The following is a 19,879-nucleotide window of genomic DNA, read 5'->3' on the forward strand; positions in this document are numbered from 1 at the left end:
AACTATTGACTGGGCTGTATAGACATTATAGGCAGACTGTCAAGAGTAATACACTTTATTTAAAATCATAGTTTGACTAGTTAACTACTAAAATAATTGTTAGTTTCAGCCCAAGAGTATAGTACGCTACATTGAGCTGTTTCTGTTTCATTTCTGCCCCTGAGCTTTAAGTTTTCTTTGCAATTTCATACATTATGTAAAGTTTCTGGTGGATGGTTTGCCACCTGCTTGTCTCCTGGGAAATCTTATTACCTCAAAAGTTAAACAGTAAGGTATTAAATAAGAAAGTCAAATTGCAGGTCAGATCTATAAAGCGAAGAGTCCGCTCAGTGCAAGAATAAAACTCCATAGAAACAAGCAGGTGTCATACCCGTCACTGTAATAAATAACTAATATTATAATGTATAGACCTAACCCTATGAATCTAAATGTAAACAGCAATTTATAAGTCATTTAGGAATGGAAAACAACCTGATTTGTATTGATTTAAAGTATTCATAAACCAAATACGGCAAAATACTGCTAGAGACAGTCCGTACCTTTTCACAGACTGGGCTGTTGTCATTGGCATCCAGCACCTTGACCTCCACCACAGCCTTAGCGGTGAAGATGCCGTCGCTGGCAGTAATGTTCAGGAGATAATTGTCCTTCTCTTCACGGTCCAAAGATTTTCTCACTGAGACCTTCCATTCATTCTCAATGTGCTCGATTGCAAATTGCCCAAGAGGGTCCCCTCCTGTTCAGAGTTAAAGAGAAGCACTTTAGAGTGATCAACAACTCCGACCTCCCACTTAAAAGCAGGGTCATTAAGAAGACAACCATTACAAGCTAAATAGTGAGTTCTTTCCTGCTTAAAAATCTATTAATTATAAGTGATTCTTTAAGTATTCATTAAAAAGCAAGTTTGTTTTTTTTTCTCCCACACAAATGCTTGCTCCACATTTATTCTACCCACCAGGAAAACAAATCTGACAGCCTTTCACAATTCAAGTGTTTAATTACTTGATAGATACTTGACATAGTAAGTTATTCATACAAGCTAATTAGGACCACATAATTATACATTTTTGCATTATAATGTTCCAAATATTTGGCCTGAGCTTCCACAGATTAAGCCCAAATCTGTCTCCGATCAGATAATAGTAATGTGTAATTGTTGGAAAATGAGATATTGTTGTCATATAAAGTGCAATACAAGCGTAATCTCCAATGGTTTAGTATGAATTGTGTGTAGACAAAGGGAGTAAACACGTCAAGATTGCCCATTATCTGTTCCCCTTTTGCTTCTATTTTTGGTCAGATACATCCAAGATATCAAATGGTCCAATATTCACAGAACTTAGTCCCACATTGCAGTACAAATTAGCTGTACGAATGTAGATAACTCATATTATGATGTCTATGATGTAATTCTATTTCGATATAATAGTGTTATATTAAGGGAAATGTATGTAACTTTCTGGAGGTGGCACGTCACCTGCATAATTCCATGGAAAAAGAAAGTTAAAACCATACTTTTGGAACAATCTTCATGGAGACAGATAAGTATTTTACTGTACTGTGAAAGATTATGGCAAAAGTAAGTGTCAGGTCTGTCGAAACGCAAGCCTTCTCAAAGTAAGGACGAGTACGTTTTTCAGTGCAATAAAAAAACATCCATTATTCAAATTTTTGCTTTAAGGTTAGATACTGTGACTTTAAAAGAATTGAATAATGAATGGTGTATTTATCCTTTTCTTATTCAATAAATGTGCTCAGCTATACGTACATTTTAACACATTTGAGAAGAGAAATCACTCACCTGTAATGAAGTAGTTGACTTGTTTGTTGATCTCTTCAGAGTCGTCATCTGTAGTGCTGAGAATGGCAATCACTCCTCCAGGTGGGTCATCCTCGCTAACTGTTCCTTTATAGATCTCTGCAGTGAAGCGGGGAGGATTATCGTTCACATCCGCCACAGTGACATCCACCTGCGTGCTTGTAACGTGCTGTATTTTGTCTCCTTGATCCGTTGCCAGGACAACAATGGTATACTCGTCGACTTTCTCGCGATCAAGTTCTTTCAGAGTCGTGATCCACCCGGTTTCACTATTAACAGCAAAAAGTTCGGAGATTTCCTGAGACTTTTGTTTGGGGTCAAGGCTGTACACAACATGGCCATTTGTCCCGGAGTCTAGATCGTTGGCTTTGACCTGAATGACTTGGGTGCCACTTGGGAGGTTCTCAACAACGATTGCTTCGTACGGATCAGATTCGAACACAGGTTTGTTGTCGTTAAGATCTTTTACTTGGATGTTGACATTAACCGATGCAACAACGTCGTAGTCTTCGTGTTTGGTCTGGGCCATGAGAGTTAACTGATACCATTTGGTAGTTTCGTGGTCGAGGCTTTTTTGTAGCTTCAGCGTTCCGGCATCTCGGTCAACCACAAACACCTCATTCTCGTTGCTTTCCGGAGTGTTCCCCCTAACAAGAGTGTAAACAACCGGTAGCTCACTTTCAGCTTGAATTACGTCAATTTCTGTGCCAATGGGCATGTCTTCTGCAATGGTATAGCGATAATGTGGTTCGGAAAATTTAGGTATTGGTGTTTCTGGTGCCACAATTCTTATGTGAACTTTAACAACTGAATGTTTAGATGGATTTCCAGTGTCTTTTGCTCTGACAAAGAAAGCACACAGCTCATTTTCAAGTCCGATTAGGCTTTCTTTGGTTGTAATGATGCCTGTAGTGGGATGAATTTCAAAGTTTTCGCCAACGTTTTCAACTTCAGCTTCGATTGAATACTCTATGTCAGCGTTGGTGCCCTCGTCCATGTCCGACGCTGCAATTTTGACAACAGATGTTCCTCTTGGGGCATCTGAGGCAATGGTTGCTTTGTAATCTGCTGCCCTGAACTGTGGGGAATTGTCATTGACATCAGTGAGAATGACATTGACCGTGCTGAATCCTACTTTTCCACCAGCATCTTTGGCTTCCAGAAAAATTGGAATAACTTTCTCAATGGCATTCTCCCGATCAAGAACCTCCAAAGTGAAAATCTCGCCGTTGCTGTTAACGGAAAACTTGTCTTTTGCCAAATCGTTCACAATTCTGTAAGTTATTTGTCCGTAAATGCCTTCGTCATCATCCTCGGCCTTTGCCTCAGCTACCAAAGTACCAGCAGGTGAATTTTCAACAAGTTCTACCACATATTCAGATTGTGCAAAGGTTGGGTTGTGCAAGTTAGCTCCAACAACTGTTATTAAGACATTTCCTGATGTACGGAAAACGCCATCCGAAACCGATATGGTGATGTTGTAGAACGGTTGCATGTGTGGGCGACGGTGGTTAGACACAATAATAGCTCCAGTTTGTTTGTTTATTGCAAAATTTTGGTCATCATTGCCAGAAACAATGGAAAACTCCAACTGATTCATGTCAGAGCTATCCGCATCAGAAGCTTGGACTTGTGTGACAAAATAGCCTCTTGGGGCCAACTCGCTAATTGTGCAGTTGTAGACATTCTCTGTAAACACTGGTGCATTGTCATTGAGGTCTGTAACATCAACAGTCACAATAACTTCACTAGACAGAGAAGGAACTCCGAGATCAACAACCTGAACTTCTAACTTGTGTTGCTGGATTTGTTCATGATCAAGCTCTTTTGCAGTTGAGATCACCCCAGTGTCGCGATCGATCGTAAAATAGGGCGAGTTAAGCTGAAAGAATATCTCTTGATTATTACCGGTATCGGCGTCATTGGCATCCACTTGCAACACAGACGTTCCGATCACAGACGCTTCGGAAATGTTCGCGTAATAAACTTTGGAGAGAAACTCAGGAGCGTTATCGTTCACATCTTCAAGAATAATATCTACGAAAACGTCTGAATGTGCTCCTGTCAAAGAGTCAGTGGCTTTTACGTTCAGTTTATAAGCAGGATGGGTTTCAAAGTCAAGAGGTTGAACTACGTGAATGACTCCAGTGTTAAAATCGATTGAAAACTGCTTGAAGGGGTCACCCTCTGAGATCGTGTACACTATACGGGGACCTTCTGAATCGTTAGCCTGGACGTGGAGGACAGGAGAATGCAGCTGGATGTTTTCAGGGATTTCAATGCTATAGAAAGGCTTTTCAAACACTGGCATTGCTTTGTTCACTACAGTTATTGTCACTTCAACTTCGGCAGAGAGAGATGGCTCTCCATTATCCCTCGCTATTACCACGACAACAAAATCCCTATTTAGAGAGTCTTTGTCAAACTTCTCTCGGAGTAGGATCTCGCCGGACGGGGTAATTTCAAAGTGGTCGAGATGTTCTTTGAGTTGATACTGGATATGGGCATTGGCACCGGTGTCTCTGTCCACAGCTGAAACTTGGAGTATTACATGACCTTCTTCAGCATCCATTTGAACTAAGACGTGGTAGGGACGGTTCAAGAACATTGGCTTATTATCGTTTACATCATCGACAGTAACAGTTAACAGAACGTGAGCTGTTTCGTCTGGGTTTCCCTCTCTCGTGACCTCAACGACGATATCAACTTTATCCTGTGTCTCGCGATCAAATGGAATACCAGTAGTTGAGACGACCCCTGAAGTGTGGCTTATTTTGAATCTACTATCAGGGTTCAATATTTTGTAAAACAGCGGTTCGTTGACTTGGTTTCCGACAGCTGCAATAACCGCTAGAGTCTTTTTCTCTTTTGAGTTTTCTTCTACATGAGCTCGGTAGGATTGTTTTGTGAATTTCAATTTGCTCTCCTTGTTTTCTTTAACGTTTATTTTCACTGTTGCCACCGCTGCCGTTCTGCCATCCGAGACGCGAACTGCGAGCTCGTATCTGCTTCTCAACTGAGTGACATTCTGGATTGAAATCATGCCAGTAGTTGGATCAATTTTGAATTTATCACCGATGTTACCTTCAGTGATAGAATAGAGAAGTCTGGCATTGGGTTTGGAATCTGCGTCTGTAGCATTAACCCGAATGACTTCTACACCTTTGTACGTCGGCACAATTACAGTCGCCTCGTAACGCTCTTTGCTAAAAACAGGACCGCAATCGTTGACATCAATCACTTCGACTGTCACGTTGGCTGCCTTTTCCGCAAATAAACGCGGCATTCCCAAATCGTGGACTTGGACTGTGAAACGGAATAAGTGTCTGCGCTCATAATCCAATCCTGTGGTGATTCTGATAGCGCCGGTACTGGAGTCAATGGCAAAATAGTTATGCGCAAAGGGCTCAACTATTTGGTAGATTAGCATAGCGTTACGTTCGCTGTCAGCATCGGTGGCTCGGATTACAAAAGGAGTGTTTTCAGGGGTTAGGACTATGCTGTTGACTGGCGCAGATTCGCTGATAACACCTTTGAATTCGCTCTGGATAAATATTGGGGCATTGTCGTTTTCATCCTTCAAGTGGATTACAAGCGTTGCGTTATTGGATAGACCCGCCATGTTGGTTGCTTGTATCGTGAGCTTATATTGAGAGGTGGTTTCATAATCTAAAGACTTCTGAGTCACTACCACTCCAGAGTTGGGGTTTATATCAAAGGCGTTATTGATGTTGCCACCTTTAATCTGATAGAAAATCGATGACTGGCTGACAGCTGTGACCAAGCTGACAAAAGTACCTGGGTTTGCAGATTCACTGACTTCAGCAGAGTACTCCATTTCCGTGAATTTGGGCGCTGCATTGTCAGAAACGGTTACCGCGACATGTACAGTAGTTGTTGTTGACAGTGGAGTTAGCCCTCTATCCGAAGCTTTGACTGTGAGCTCAAATTGGGTCTTGCTGCCGCGATCGAGTTCCTTGGCGACGGTAATTGTTCCGAGGACAGGGTCAATGGAGAATGAGTTTGCCACATTCCCTAGAAAAAAGAACAAACAAACAAACACAAAAAGAATATAAGTTTTATGAAAAAGAATCTCTTATTTAATCCAGTAGACAATTTTATTTCATTCTAAAGGTACATTAGGTCATTTTGCAGGTTGAGGGTTGCAGTCTTTTTTTAAACTGCGTCGTACATAAAGTTAAAGTTGAAGAAGTGGAAGTTATCTATCTCCATTAAAACAAGCAGGCGACAATAACAGACCAAGTTACAGGGCAGTTCTCTGGAGAGGTGACCCCGCTCTCAGTAAGAATGTATGTTTTTTTTTTTTGTTTTTTTTGAGCAATGAAAACACTAAATTGAACTGAATAAATGCGAGATAAATATGTTTAACCTCCTAAGAACCGAGCTCTTGCATGACATGCTTTATTAGTTTTTCTTTGTTATTTGGGCTGATTGGGACCTGATGAGTGTAAAAACAAAGAATTATCTTTTTACATTATGTAGTTTCTGAGAAAGGTGATGTAAAACGAATGTCCTCATATGTGGACATTTTTAATCATTTTGATAAAACATTTGAATAATGATTTGCAAAAACTATTTATTTAATTGACTCAACACAGCAACATTTGTCCTGAATGTAAAAACAAAATGAGAAACAATTTGTCTCATGTGAAGTGCTGCTGACAGATGGAGAAAGACATATGCCGTCACAATAAAAAAAAAAAAATAAAAATATTATTATAACATTCTAAACTCTTAAAAATATTCTAAATAGATCATTTTTGCATTGTTGCTGTTCTTGTATGCTGTTCTTCTTCTAAAACAAGTGGCCGACCCTCTACCAGATAAATTACACAGTGCACCTTTAAGATCATGGGCAACAATTACAAATTAAATCCATAAAATGTATTTGTTCAATTTTCAATGTTAACCTAAACTGCAATCATGCCCAACAATCGTTAATTTTTTACGATTTACTTTGCCTGCCCACAATGTCTTAAATGATCATGGAAATATGTTTGTTCTTTTGTTTTTTTTTAGTTAAACAATGCATGTGTCATTTTCTCATATAACATGAGTCGTTGTTGCCAGCACCGTGGGAAAATCTGAGGGGGAATTCCTCTGACAAAGTCTCCAATATTCTGTGCTCAAAGTCAAGCCTTCCATTCATGATCGAGATGCAGTGGGCAGCGGCGCTCTGGATGACTCATATGCTACTGAATGCATTTACATATTTGAACAAGCCAACTCCATTTTTTTTTCTTTTTCACAATTTTCAAGTGTCAAAGTATAATGTACCTGATTCTATGCTGTAGAGGATCTCTGCGTTCTGGCCTTTGTCCTTGTCGAGGGCAGTGACCTGGAGTACAGCCGTGCCCACAGCTGCGGATTCAAAGACTCGGCCGGAGTACGGAGTGCCGATGAACCAGGGAGCGTTGTCGTTGGTGTCTTCCACATTTACAATCACGCGAACGAGGTTTCTCTTCACTGGGATGTCCTGGTCTCGCACCTGAAAGGAATTCAAAAATGATACAGAATATATTTGAGCTTTTAAAGGTGACATTACTCGGGTCATATCATGCTGATTGAGCGTATTAATATTCATTTTTTACAAAAGGTTTACTATAACAATCTTCAAGAGGTTTTCCTAAAAATGTCACAGCTATTTTCAAAGGAGATTAATCTTTATTTAAATGACGAGAAACCTTCTCTGATTGAGCACGTTGATATTATGGTGATTAAAGGTGACATTATGTAAAATCAGCTTCTGTGTTATACGTGTGTTCCCTCAGCATTAGCTCTCTCAGAGTTGTATTTTGATTACTTCATTCATATTTGAGTAATCCTACATTGTCCAGCATTTGAGGCTTGACTGCTCAGAAAATTTCTATTTTCACCTGCCCCCCATCTCTTCCCACAGCTTTGCACTTAAATTATTCAAGATATTAAGACTTTGGGGTCGTACATGTAGAGTTCAAAATTCTCTTGCAACCATTAGGTGGAGGTGGGTACTACTCTGTTAATCGTTTAAAGAAATTATACTTTTCAGAGTACTTTTCTAGCAGCATACTTTTACTCCCACTTGAGTAATATTTTTATTGAAGTAACAGTACTTTTACTTAAGTTAAGGTTTTGGTTCCTATTTTCACAATAAGTCTACAAGTAACAAAAGCTTTATGTTCACAATATAAAAGATTTGGACATTTGTGTTTCTTGCACCGCTTGGATATAATTAATTTTTCTATTTTCAGCATTATTTGTTTTTTGATTTTCTGCATTGTTTAATGTTTTGTCCTTCCAATTACATTCAAAGTTTAAATTATAAATCAGATGTTACGTCCTGACAGCTACTCTTTAAGTTAAGTCCCAAATACTTTTTTTTTTACGTATTTAATAGAAATTTAGTATTTTCTTGAATCACTACTTTGTTCTTCTATTTGAGTAATAATATTTTGAAGTAACGCTCTTACATTAGTACAGTTTGTGGCTACTCTACTGATCTCTGCCATTAGCCCACCATTTAGATTTTTTGCTTGTTGGTTTACAATGAACAAAACAAAAACAACAATCCGCATATGTTACAGGTACACGCTGTTTCTGGTGTAATTACTATGATTCTCAGAAAACAATGCGTGGCCCAGATGCGCACACCCTCTGTTCTTACCATAACAGTGAGGATATGTGTGTGCATGGTCTCGTGGTCCAGCGGTTCGGCCGTGTACAGCGTCCCAGTTCCCGGGTCCAGTCTGAACTTCTTCAGACTGAACGGGTCAGTGCTGCTCAGGAGTGTAAAGGTCAGTTTGTTCTTCTCATCCTGATCTGTGGCAGTTATGGTCAGGACCTCCGTTCCGGCCGGAGTGTCTTCAGGAACTGTCACTTCGTAGCGCGGCTGGGAGAACTGAGGACGGTGGTTGTTGGTGTCGATGACCCGGATCAGGACCTGCAGAGCACAAAAGCAGAAGGCAAATGTTAGGAGGGAAAATAACAATGGGAATATATGCGTTCTATGAAGTAACAACATACTTTTTTTTAATCATTTTTACCTCAACCTGTCCATTGTCCATTGCTGTTTTGCTGGTTGAACGTGTGCAGCAATTTGGGACAAATAAAATACACTTATGTGGTGTGAGAAAAAGTTTACTGCATATTGATCCACCACACAAAAATATATTCCCCAACCACATATCTGAGTGCATTGTAAATTATAAATGACAACTAGGCAGACCCGAAAGAAAATCAAAGCATTTGTTGTTTGGGATGATCGTAATATATTGTAACATAGTGCTACTAAGGCAAAAAAAAAAAAAAAGTTTGAAATACACTCCAGGCAGTGTCTCTAAGTACACTGTGGATCAATATGTATGGCAGCAAAAGCAATATTAAAACAGATCACAGTTGCACCTTGCAGTAAAAATGGACATCAATACCCCAAATTTGTACAAATGGCTAGAGGCACCAAACCCGATCTTACAATTAGGGCTGCGGTATTAATCAAAATTGAATCCAAAAAATAACTAAATATTTGGCGTACAAACTGCTAACCCTGTAGTTTAGACCTCTAGAATCCGGGCGACAGTAGCTCAGGTGGTAGAGCTTTTGTGCACAGATCTGAAGGTTGACGGTTCAAATCCCGCTCCCACAGATGATTACTGTTGTTGTGTCCTTGTGCGAGACACTTAACCCTCCACGCCCCCGGTGTCTGTGTACATTTGTGTATGAATTTGTGATTGGTTCCTTGATGTAAAGTGCTTTGAGAGACTTGAACACTGCAAAGCGTTGTATAAAAAAGTGACCATTTACCATCTTGTGTTCATATTTCAGTATTTTTGTTCATTTTTCTGGTCGTGTTTAATGATATTCTGAAAACGAACATCACAAATCTAATCGCAACTGCAAAATTCTTGATGATGTGATGTTTTTTCCCCAAATCGTTCAGCTCTATCTACAACACCAACATGCAAAGTTATCTAGTCCGTGCAGTCGACTCCATACTGTATGCCCTCTTTCTTTGGACCAGAGCCACACCAAAGCCTCTTGCAACCCCAAAACTGTACATTTCCACCGGGAGCCGCTTTTATCAACACCAGCCAGTCGTCTAGTGGACTTCCGACGGAGGATTATGGAGAGCTGCTGGAATGCCATCTCTGCTTCCCAGGCCAGTGAGGGAGCTTCGGGCCTTTGCCAAACACAGGGAACAAAGGGATCAGGCTAGATTAGACACCTGCATACCAGACAGCAGGGGGTAGTGTCCCACACAGAAACGAGCCATGTTGAGCTGTTTAAAGAGCCATATGACAGATTTTCATGTTTTTGTAATTATTACCTGGTTTGGTGGGACAGTGCCTGTGGTTTGTGGAAAAACTTCAATGAACAAAATGAAAGTGTTGCCAGTTATTTTTATTAGTCTAATCATATTGTGCTAATTTATTGCGCAATTCAGACAGGTTTGGCCCTAACATTATGGTCTCTAGGTAAGCGTTATGTACGTATGGCATATCTGCTACTGCGTCCAACAATGTAGTAAAAATATAAACTTCACTATAATTAAAATCTTAAAAAAACAAGAAATTTGAAAAATATATAAGTATGTTAGAGGCACTGTCTTGAAATGTGACAAACAGAACGTGTTGATTTTCATAATTTTGCAGAGGTCCAGTGTAGTTTTGCCACTTCGTCACTGCAATGCTACCAACAACTAGCATGCCAACCACACACTTCCTGATTATCTGACCAAAAAAGTGCTTTATAATTAGATGCAGACAGCACAGAGCGGACTCAATTACTGTACTAGGGCGAGACATGTTTTGCTCAAATGCATGGGGGAAAAAAATCAGGTACAAGGCCTTTACTTTGTCGAAATATGTGTCATATCATGGTTAGAAATGTTGTTTTGGTGCCGGTGTCGTTAGCGGAGCCCAGTGAGTATATATCATGGACAAATATAGAGCGTATCCGACAGGAGTGATAACATTTACAATCTGTTGTGTGCTGTGAAGTTGGCAGAGCTGCAGAGGCTCACAGATGTCGTCTTTGAGGGGGGCGGGAGGCGGCGTGCTGACTACAGGGGCTGTGCACTGGCAACGAGCCACCGCTGCTGCGTCACGGCCGACCGGAGTCAAGTGGCTAATGAGGAAGACCAATGGAGTTAGCTTCAAGTTAGATTAAACCGGTTGATTTTAACAAGGCTGCAAAGGGAAACAAAATACAACACCAATATGTGGTTTGCATGTTTTTTGGGCGAATGTGGTTTTTTACTAGTTCTGCTACAATATTAGATGTAATAAAAGAGCCATCCATCCATTTTCTTCTGTTTTATCTGTCTGAGCAGAGAGGCCCAGACTTTCTCTTTCCACACACACTTCATCCAGCTCTTCATCCAGGGCTGAATGATTTGGGGAAAATATCTAAAAGCATCGTGATTAGATTAGATCATGATGTATGTTTTATTAATAGGATCCAATTTAAAGTTCACATTTTAAAAGTAATACAAGAATTATGTTTCAGGTAATGTTTATGGAGGTTTAAACTACAGGGCTGGCAATTTTTATGTGGAATAAGACAGGAGATTTGGTTGTTTGTGGGGAAATTATTATACTTAAAAACCTTTGCCAATTGTGACCATTCAAACTGCATTTTCAGGTCGATAACAACTGATTGTGCAGCCCTATTTTAAAACTATTCAGGTAAGGTCAACGTTTGCTACTGCTGCTTTTACCCTATTATAAAACCTTAGAAAATATAAAACATATACATATTACGCAACACATATTACCCTTAATTATTTTTACAATATAATAATAAAGTAAGACCTTGCTATGTTGAGTTCTGGTTGCTCCCCCATTATGGTTTTCCCATCAGACTAAAACATGCGCAATATGCTAATCCTCCAACAACAACTGGGTGTGAATATGTTAGAAAAGTTCTCCAGTCGCTGTGCTCAAACGGGATTTCATAACAAGAGCGTAATAGTCAACTTTGACTATGAGAAACTGGCCAAAATGCATGGCCACTTTGCACACGTTATTCAAGGTTTACAGTCATTACATTTTTCTGTTTTTGGACACCATTTTAAGGTCTTATAATCAGTGAAAATATAGTTTATTATTGGCAATAGTGTTACTTTTTCAGTACTTTTTGCAGCTAAAACCTCATAGCTGAGCATATGACTGACTTCGTGATTATTTATGTTTTGATTTGTTGTATTGTGATTGTAATGTCTTTCTTATTCTGTAAAGCACTTTGAATTACTTTGTACAAATTATGCTATACGAATAAACTTGCCTTGCCTACATAAAAATAGACTTCTTGACTAATTCTGTCACATTTATAGAGATGTTTTTTTAATATACACTGCCCCGAAATTAATAAATAAAACCAATCAAATCAAATATACAGTAACTCAGTAACATATCTGCTGATTTATTTAACAAATTATCAACCAAAGTATTCAAATTCTAAAGTAATATACATAGCCAGATTCAATAACAAAAGTTCAACTTCATCTTTTCAATAAAATGTTAAAGATTTTTGTTAGTATATCCCTAATAATCCTGTCACGATAATACTATATCGATTTATCAGGTTTGAAAAGTGACTTCTGTGGCTAATTACAGCTAAATTATGCTATTTTTAAGTTGCAGCTCAGGCCTTTTACTGGAAAAATATATAGAAAAATCGATTTACTGGGATTATCCTGCTTTGTGACAGTGGTTTAAAGTCGTTTCAGTATTATCTCTTATCTAAATATATTTCCATTGCGATATATCGTGCTTCGTGACAGCCCTAATCCCACTAAATTATGCTATTTTTAAGTTGCAACTCAGGCCTTTTAATGACAAAATACATGGAAAATTGATTTATTGGGAATATTCTGCTTTGTGACAGTGACAAAGTTGTTTCAGTATTATCTCTTCTATAACTGTTTCTCTGTTGCGATATATCGTGCTTCGTGACAGCCCTAATCCCGCTAAATTAAGATATTTTTAAATTGCAACTCACGCCTTTTACTGACAAAATACATGGAAAATGGATTTATTGGGATTATTCTCCTTTGTGACAGTGTAATGAAGTCGTTTCAGTATTATCACTTATCTCAATATTTCTCCGTTACGATACATCCTGCTTCGTGACAGCCCTAATCCCTAATTCAAGTACGCGAGATCACCCGTTTATGAAGAATACCATATCCCAAATTCACCCCAACTTTTATGAGCGTACTGTAGTCAAGCCAAGCAGTTCTCAGACGTTATAACTACATATAGGTCCCGCAGCCAACTGTCACAAATTCCCTTCTGCCCACACATTCACATGCTAAGAGTGTCCGCTGTATCTCCGTCTGGCTAGCCTCAGATAACACGTACTCCGAGCAAGGACTGAAAGGTGACAAAAACCAGCGTGGCCACCAGGTTAGAGGCATTCACATGTGCTCACAATAGCCACAATAGCCTATTTGACATGGTTTAGAAAAGGCTCTACAAAAGGTGCTATTCAGTCCTACCACAGTCATTTGCTTTATTTCCTTGTTTTTTCCTTCACCACTTCAAAAGGAACTCTGGCCCCCGAACATTACAGTAGCGCTGTGATGTAGGCTGACCGCAGTAGAAGACGACCGGGTTGAAGAAAAGACGTTTTTGTTCTGGTGAATGTTATGCTCTAGGGGGCAGTGGTGAGCGCGAGACGGAGATGCGCATGTGACAGATGGAGATACTGAAGGACTAAAGGACTCGGTGCTGTGAGGGGACACGAGACGGAGGGAATATGATTTTGATACTAAGGAACGGGCTCAATACTCAGTAGTGATTCTGATACCAGGACGATAAGAAAAAACACTCTTTCTTTGGACAACAGAATGTGATTTTCAACATTACATCATAGTACTTTCTTTTATATTCCCATGTGGCCTTATATCTGTGTAATCCCTCAGTCGTCCTACGTGATTGGTTCATTTCTGTCCTGTGAATGTGACTTTTTAGTATCAATACCAGCGCAAATGAGTATCTAATTTCAATACTAATAATAGGAGGAGTAGAAAAACAAAAGTAGTGCATTTGTTAGGAGCGTAGTCGACTAAATAATACCGAATGTTCATATGTAAACTACATAAATCCCTGCCAAGCCAATTTACTCCGTGCCTTAAAAAATCGCTGCCTTTGCTAATTGCGTCCGTTCAAATTGCGTTTTCGATTCGATAACTGATTGTGCAGGACTATTTTAAAACTATTCTGGACAGGTCAATGTTCCCTACTGCTGCTTTTACCCTATTATGAAACCTCAGAAAATGTAAAACATATACATATTACACAACACATATTACCCATAATTATTTTCACAATGTAATAATAAAGTAAGACCTTGCCATGTTGAGTTTGCGTGCTCTTTTGGTGTCCGGGCGGTATGCTCTGCCTGCTCCCCCATTATGGTTTTCCCATCAGACTAAAACATGCGCTAATCCTGCAGCTACAACTGGGTGTGAATATGATAGGAAAAGTTCTCCAGTCGTTGTGCCCAAACGGGATTTCGCAACAAGAGCAAAATCGCCAACTTTGACCATGAGAAACTGACCAAAATGCATGGCCGCTTTGCACACATTATTCAAGGTTTATAGTACACCAAGCCAACTTAGTCCGTGCTTTCTCTTTTACATTTAACAGATTAAACAGCATCAACCGATTAATTAACTAAACAAAATAACAAGATTTATTCTATATTTTTCCAGGAATATTGTGAATTCTAAACATATGAAGTACAATTGAACCCAGAGACTTGTTGCTAAGCGGCAGAAGTGCAAATTATATATAAAAATAAATAAATACATTTAAAAACTCCATAGAAACTTGAGGTACATGAGTATAAATATTACGTAAAACCCATCTGTCTATCATAACACCTTACATTTACTGCGCTACATAGTTAAGCATTATAACGGAGCAATAATTGAAAATAAATCAGTTTGATTATCTTGAACTGGCACAGGGGTAAACGCTCACGACATATTTCTTGATAAATAAAACTCAAATTCAAGATTCCTGCTGAGTTGATTAACTTTTGCCTTATCTTACAATCCTGCAAAATTTTCAGTTTTTGCCAACACTGAAATATCAAAAGACAACCTTCACAACCTTCAAGTGGAGCCCACACAGTAACACTTCTAAATGCTTTTGCTTTTTGCTCATCAGAAGGGAGAGCTTTTTGGTTACTTTCATTACGGCTGTGATTCAATTCAGTGATAAGATCTTTGGGATTCAGCTAAGTCAGTGTGTTTATAAAAAAAAAAAAAAAAAAAAAAAAAGCATTTTCTGTAGACACTTTTTGTGCTATTTCCATATATATTTTGCAGATATTTCAGTTTCCGTACAAAAAAAACCCCTTACATTTCTGCGTACTCATCTTTCGTTCCTTATACACACTACGCACAGACCTCAGTATCGCTACATCAAAGTCTATGCGTCGCCATAGACGCAGAAACCCTGAATGAGGCTTTACAAACTTGGACGGAGATGAGATGGGAAGATGGGAACAGCTTGAGGTGGTTCATCGCAGAGCAGGGAGGAAGTGCTGAGGATGACTGTATGTGGAATGGAGGGAGGGAGAGGAGGAGAGATGGAGGGGAGAAGGGAGAGAGGGAGGAGAAGAGACAGAGGGAGAGGATAGAGGGAGGGAAGGAGAGAAGGTGAGGAGAAGAGCGGGAGAGAAGCAGGAAGGGAGTGGGGGAGGAGACGAGACGGGGAAGGAGGGGAGAGGGAGGTGAAAGAGAGGGAGGGAAGGAGGGGAAGAGGGGTAGAGGGAGGGAAAGAGCTGTAGATGGAGAGAGAGGGAAGGAGGGAGTAGAGGGAGGGAGGTGAAACAGGGAATGGGTGAGAGGGAGAAGGGAGGAGTGAAAGAGGGAGTGAAGTAGGGAGAAAGGGAGGAGTGAGAGGAGTGAGAGAGAGAGAGGAGTGATGTAGGGAGAGAGGGAGAAGAGGGAGGGAGACAGGGAAGGAGTGACAGAAAGAGTGAAGTAGGTAGAGAAGGTGAAGAGGGAGGAGTGAAAGAGGGAGTGAAGTAGGTAGAGAAGGAGAGGTGAGAGAGGGTGTGAAATAGGGAGAGAAGGTCCCTGCTTCCCTACTTCAGGGAGGAGTGAGAGAGGGAGAGAACGTGGAGAGGGAGGGGAGACAGGGAAGAAATGAGAGAGGGTGTGAAGTAGAGAGAGAAGGTGAAGAGTGAGAGGGGAAATAGAGAAGAAGTGACAGCGGGAGTGAAGGCGGGAGAGACGGTGAAAGGGGGTGAGCGTTGGCCCAGTTCCTGACCATGAGGTGCCCGGCCTGGAATGCACAGACCCTCCACTCTGCGCTCCATCAGCTGATACTTCTCAGACGCACCGATGGAAAACATGACACAGAATGAACGACTGTTTACCACAGGCCTCCCACAGACTGCTGCTGATGTAAGAGAAAACTGGATTCTACGGCTTTAATGTCGATAATGTGTCTCTACATTTTAGATATTTTTCACTCAAGTCATTTTGTAAACTATAGAAAACCTTTACTAAACCCACAGTATGAAACTATACAGTGGATCTGAGCTGAACTCCACTGTCACACAAACATAACATTATACTGTCCGTGTTTTTGTTTGTTTTTCCAGAACAAATCCCATCAGTAAAAATGTGTTTTGTCCAATGACCTGACTATCTATTACAAAATATCAAAATTCCACAGAGGTCACAGTGGTTCACTTCTTTATAATCCAGTTATGTGCTGACATGGTTAATGGGACAAATTATGGCATTCCAAGGAAATTAACTTCAAAGAGTAAGCTGTCTCTGACCCACTACTAATACTACAACTACTATTACTATTACTACAACTACTATTACAACTACATTTACTATGAATACAAGCACTATTACTACTACAACAACTACTTTTACTATGACAGCTACTTCTACTACAACTACAAGCACTATTACTACTACTACACCTACTTTTACTACGACTACAACTATTACTAATACTACAACTACTATTACTATTACTACAACTACTATTACAACTACATTTACTATGAATACAAGCACTATTACTACTACTACTATTACTCATAATACAACTACTATTACTACGACTACAACTACTATTACTACTACTATTACTCATAATTCAACTACTATTACTACTATTATAACTACTTTTACTATGACTACAACCACTAATGCTACAGCTACAACTACTATTACTACTACAGCTACTTTTGCTACAACTACAACCACTATTACTACTACTACAACTACTTTTACTACAACTACAACTACTATTACTACAAATACATCTACTATTACTAAAACTACAACTACAATTACCACTATTATAACTACTTTTACTATGACTACAACAATTATTACTATGACTACAACTGCTATTACTACTACAACTACTTTTACTACAACTACAACTACTATTATTACCACACCTACATTTACTACTACTGCAACTACTATTACTACAGCTACAACTACTATTATTACTACAAAAACTACTTTTATAACTAATACAACTACTTTTCCTGTTATAACTGTACAACATTCGAACATTTTCAAAGTTCAGTTCTTCTTAACCTTCTCTGATTGAGTGACAGCTCAGTTTAACCAATCACAGTAAAGTGTGAAGCAGATAGTTAAATTACCTCAATGGTGGATAAAAAGATAGTAGTTGCAGAAAGAGTGAAATATATATACATTTTAGTTTGGTTTTGCATATCATAGTACTCTCCTTTAGGGTTGTATCTGCCTATAAAACAGAACAAAAGGCACAGTGGATCACAGTAGGAGTGATTTAGTGCACTCCAGAAAAACACACGTGGGAGCTGGTCGGATTGTACCACGCGTAGGAGAGGAAGCCCCCCTACCAGGTGGCAGCTCCTGGGCATGGGCAGAGACGAAGGCCGGCCATTGGCACCGGGCGCAAGTCGTGTTCCCAAAACAGGATTAACACAGCCCACTGCCCACAGAGGTCCAGTGTTCTCATCCGCTTTGTGTTCAAACAGGATAATCAGCATCGTTCCCCGGTATGCCTGGGCCAATGAGTGCGGATGTGAGCGGGGAAGACAAAGAAGGAATAGAGGAAGAGGAGGAATAAAAAAAAAAAAAAAAAACATTCCAAGGAGAGAGAAAATAGGGCAGGCTGTCAGGCAGTGCGCATCCACATGACTTTGATTTGAGGAGCAGATAAAGTCGATTTGAAGCTTTCACGAGGTCTACAGCGCGGGTGTGATTTGCCGTGAAATTATGTAGAGCTTCTTTCAAAGTATAAATCTACAAATTATAATAAATCAAGTACTTTTGATTTCCATATTTCTTTCATAGTTTTGATTAGCTTGAAGTGGTTAGAAAGATATTACTTGTTTGAACTGAGATCTGTATCTAATGGCAACACCAGTGCAATCCAACAGGGACAAAAAGCAGTGAAAATGTATGAAGCATGAAGTTTAAGAGTCTGTACTTGGTTCTGTCCATGTATTTGAGCAAAATGTGTCTTGCCCCAGTACAGATATATTATATAAGCTGATCTTGAGGTTAAAATAAGCCCCCTTTGTACTTTTGGCATCTAATTATAAGATGTTTTATTGTCCGAGAATCAGGAAGTAAGCGGTTAGCATGATAGATGTTGTCTGTGTTACAGGTAAAATACTTTTCTGACCTCGGAAAGTTGTGAAAAGTGCTTATAAACTCGTAATACATAAGATAAATGAGGAAAAATCGCTGTAAACTGTTTAAAATGAACTAGTTTTGTTTTTCACGTTTTAAAATTAGGTCCAATAATGTAAAAAATTGACACCTGGGTGACTGAGGACACCAGATTCAGCGCCTTTTATTTCAACAAACCTAAGCTAATGACATATATTTGGATTTTTTGTGGGCATTTTTGCGTCAGAGCACACAAGTGAGGACATTCAATAAAAGTTCATTGTATGCTAAGCGGCTGCAAGTACAGCCGGACCTGCTGGGAATCACCCCCACTGTGTATTAGACACTCCGAATAGTTTAACCTTTGCATGTGATTAATTTGACTTAAAATGTCACCACTTGCAGGTTGGGAGAGGGGTTTTCAGATTAAGAGCCTTTTAGGGATATTTTAGAACACTGCCAGCAAGGGTCACTCTGATTTAATGGACGGAGGGGGTTTCAAAGGTCACATGGTTGCGGGGCTAATGCTAATGCTCAAATGTATACAACCAGCAGTAAACTATAATTTTGTTGCAATATTTACTGTTTCAATTTTGTGGGAAATGTTTTGTAGCATATCTGTTTTTAAATAAGCCCCAAAAAACTAAAGAAAACACAATTAACGTTCATCTATGCACGTATGTAGGTGAACGACTCAAATTTGGGGGTAATCTAGGGTCAAAGTCCTTTATATATTGTCCAAATATTTTAGTATTTGTCAACTAATTACTTTATTAGGCCCTTAGCAGAAATGAGAATGCATGGAGTGATAAAGAGTTTTTTCCACGTACAAAGATGCCGTGTTTACTAGTACTGTACCTTTCTCTATATACACTGCTAAAAAAAAAGTCGCCACCAAAAAATAAAAAAGGTCACACACTCTAATATTTGGTTGTTCCGCCTTTAGATTTGATTAAATCACACATTCGCTGTGGCGTTGTTTCGATTTCGCTTCTGTAACATCACAAGATTTATTTCCATCCAGTGTTGCATTAATTTTCCACCAAGATGTTGCATTGATGATGGTCGAGTCTGACGCTGCACAAAGCTTCTCCAGCTCATCCCAAAGATTCTCAGTGGGGTTAAGGTCTGGACTCTGTGGTGGACAATCCATGTGTGAAAATAACGTCTCATGCTCCTGAACCACTCTGTCACAATTTGAGCCTGATGAATCCTGGCATTGTCATCTTGGAATATGCCCGTGTCATCAGGGAAGAAAAAATCCATTGATGGAATAACCAGTATATTTAGGTGTCAGCTGACCTCATTCTTTGAGCACAGACTGTTGCTGAACCTAGACCAGACCAACTGCAGCAACCCCAACTTGTTTGCTTAGTTAAATCCAGGTGGCGACTTTTTGT

The 19,879-nt window shown here is 39.5% G+C and overlaps 1 protein-coding gene across 4 annotated transcripts in view; it reads right to left on the reverse strand.

Annotated features, from left to right (window-relative positions):
- The window catches only part of fat1a (FAT atypical cadherin 1a), a 122,231-nt gene that overhangs the window by 36,720 nt on the left and 65,632 nt on the right, over positions 1-19,879 (reverse strand). For all 4 annotated transcript variants that reach the window (XM_055227444.1, XM_033968097.2, XM_055227495.1 and 1 more), the window contains exons 8-11: positions 8,484-8,759; positions 7,118-7,328; positions 1,802-5,854; positions 540-736 (exon numbers count right to left, since the gene is read on the reverse strand). In XM_055227444.1, coding sequence (XP_055083419.1) covers positions 540-736; positions 1,802-5,854; positions 7,118-7,328; positions 8,484-8,759 — 4,737 coding nt within the window. The remainder of the gene's footprint in view (positions 1-539; positions 737-1,801; positions 5,855-7,117; positions 7,329-8,483; positions 8,760-19,879) is intronic.

Source organism: Periophthalmus magnuspinnatus, chromosome 1 (genome assembly GCF_009829125.3).
Source record: "Periophthalmus magnuspinnatus isolate fPerMag1 chromosome 1, fPerMag1.2.pri, whole genome shotgun sequence".
NCBI classification, from domain to species: Eukaryota; Metazoa; Chordata; class Actinopteri; order Gobiiformes; family Gobiidae; genus Periophthalmus; species Periophthalmus magnuspinnatus.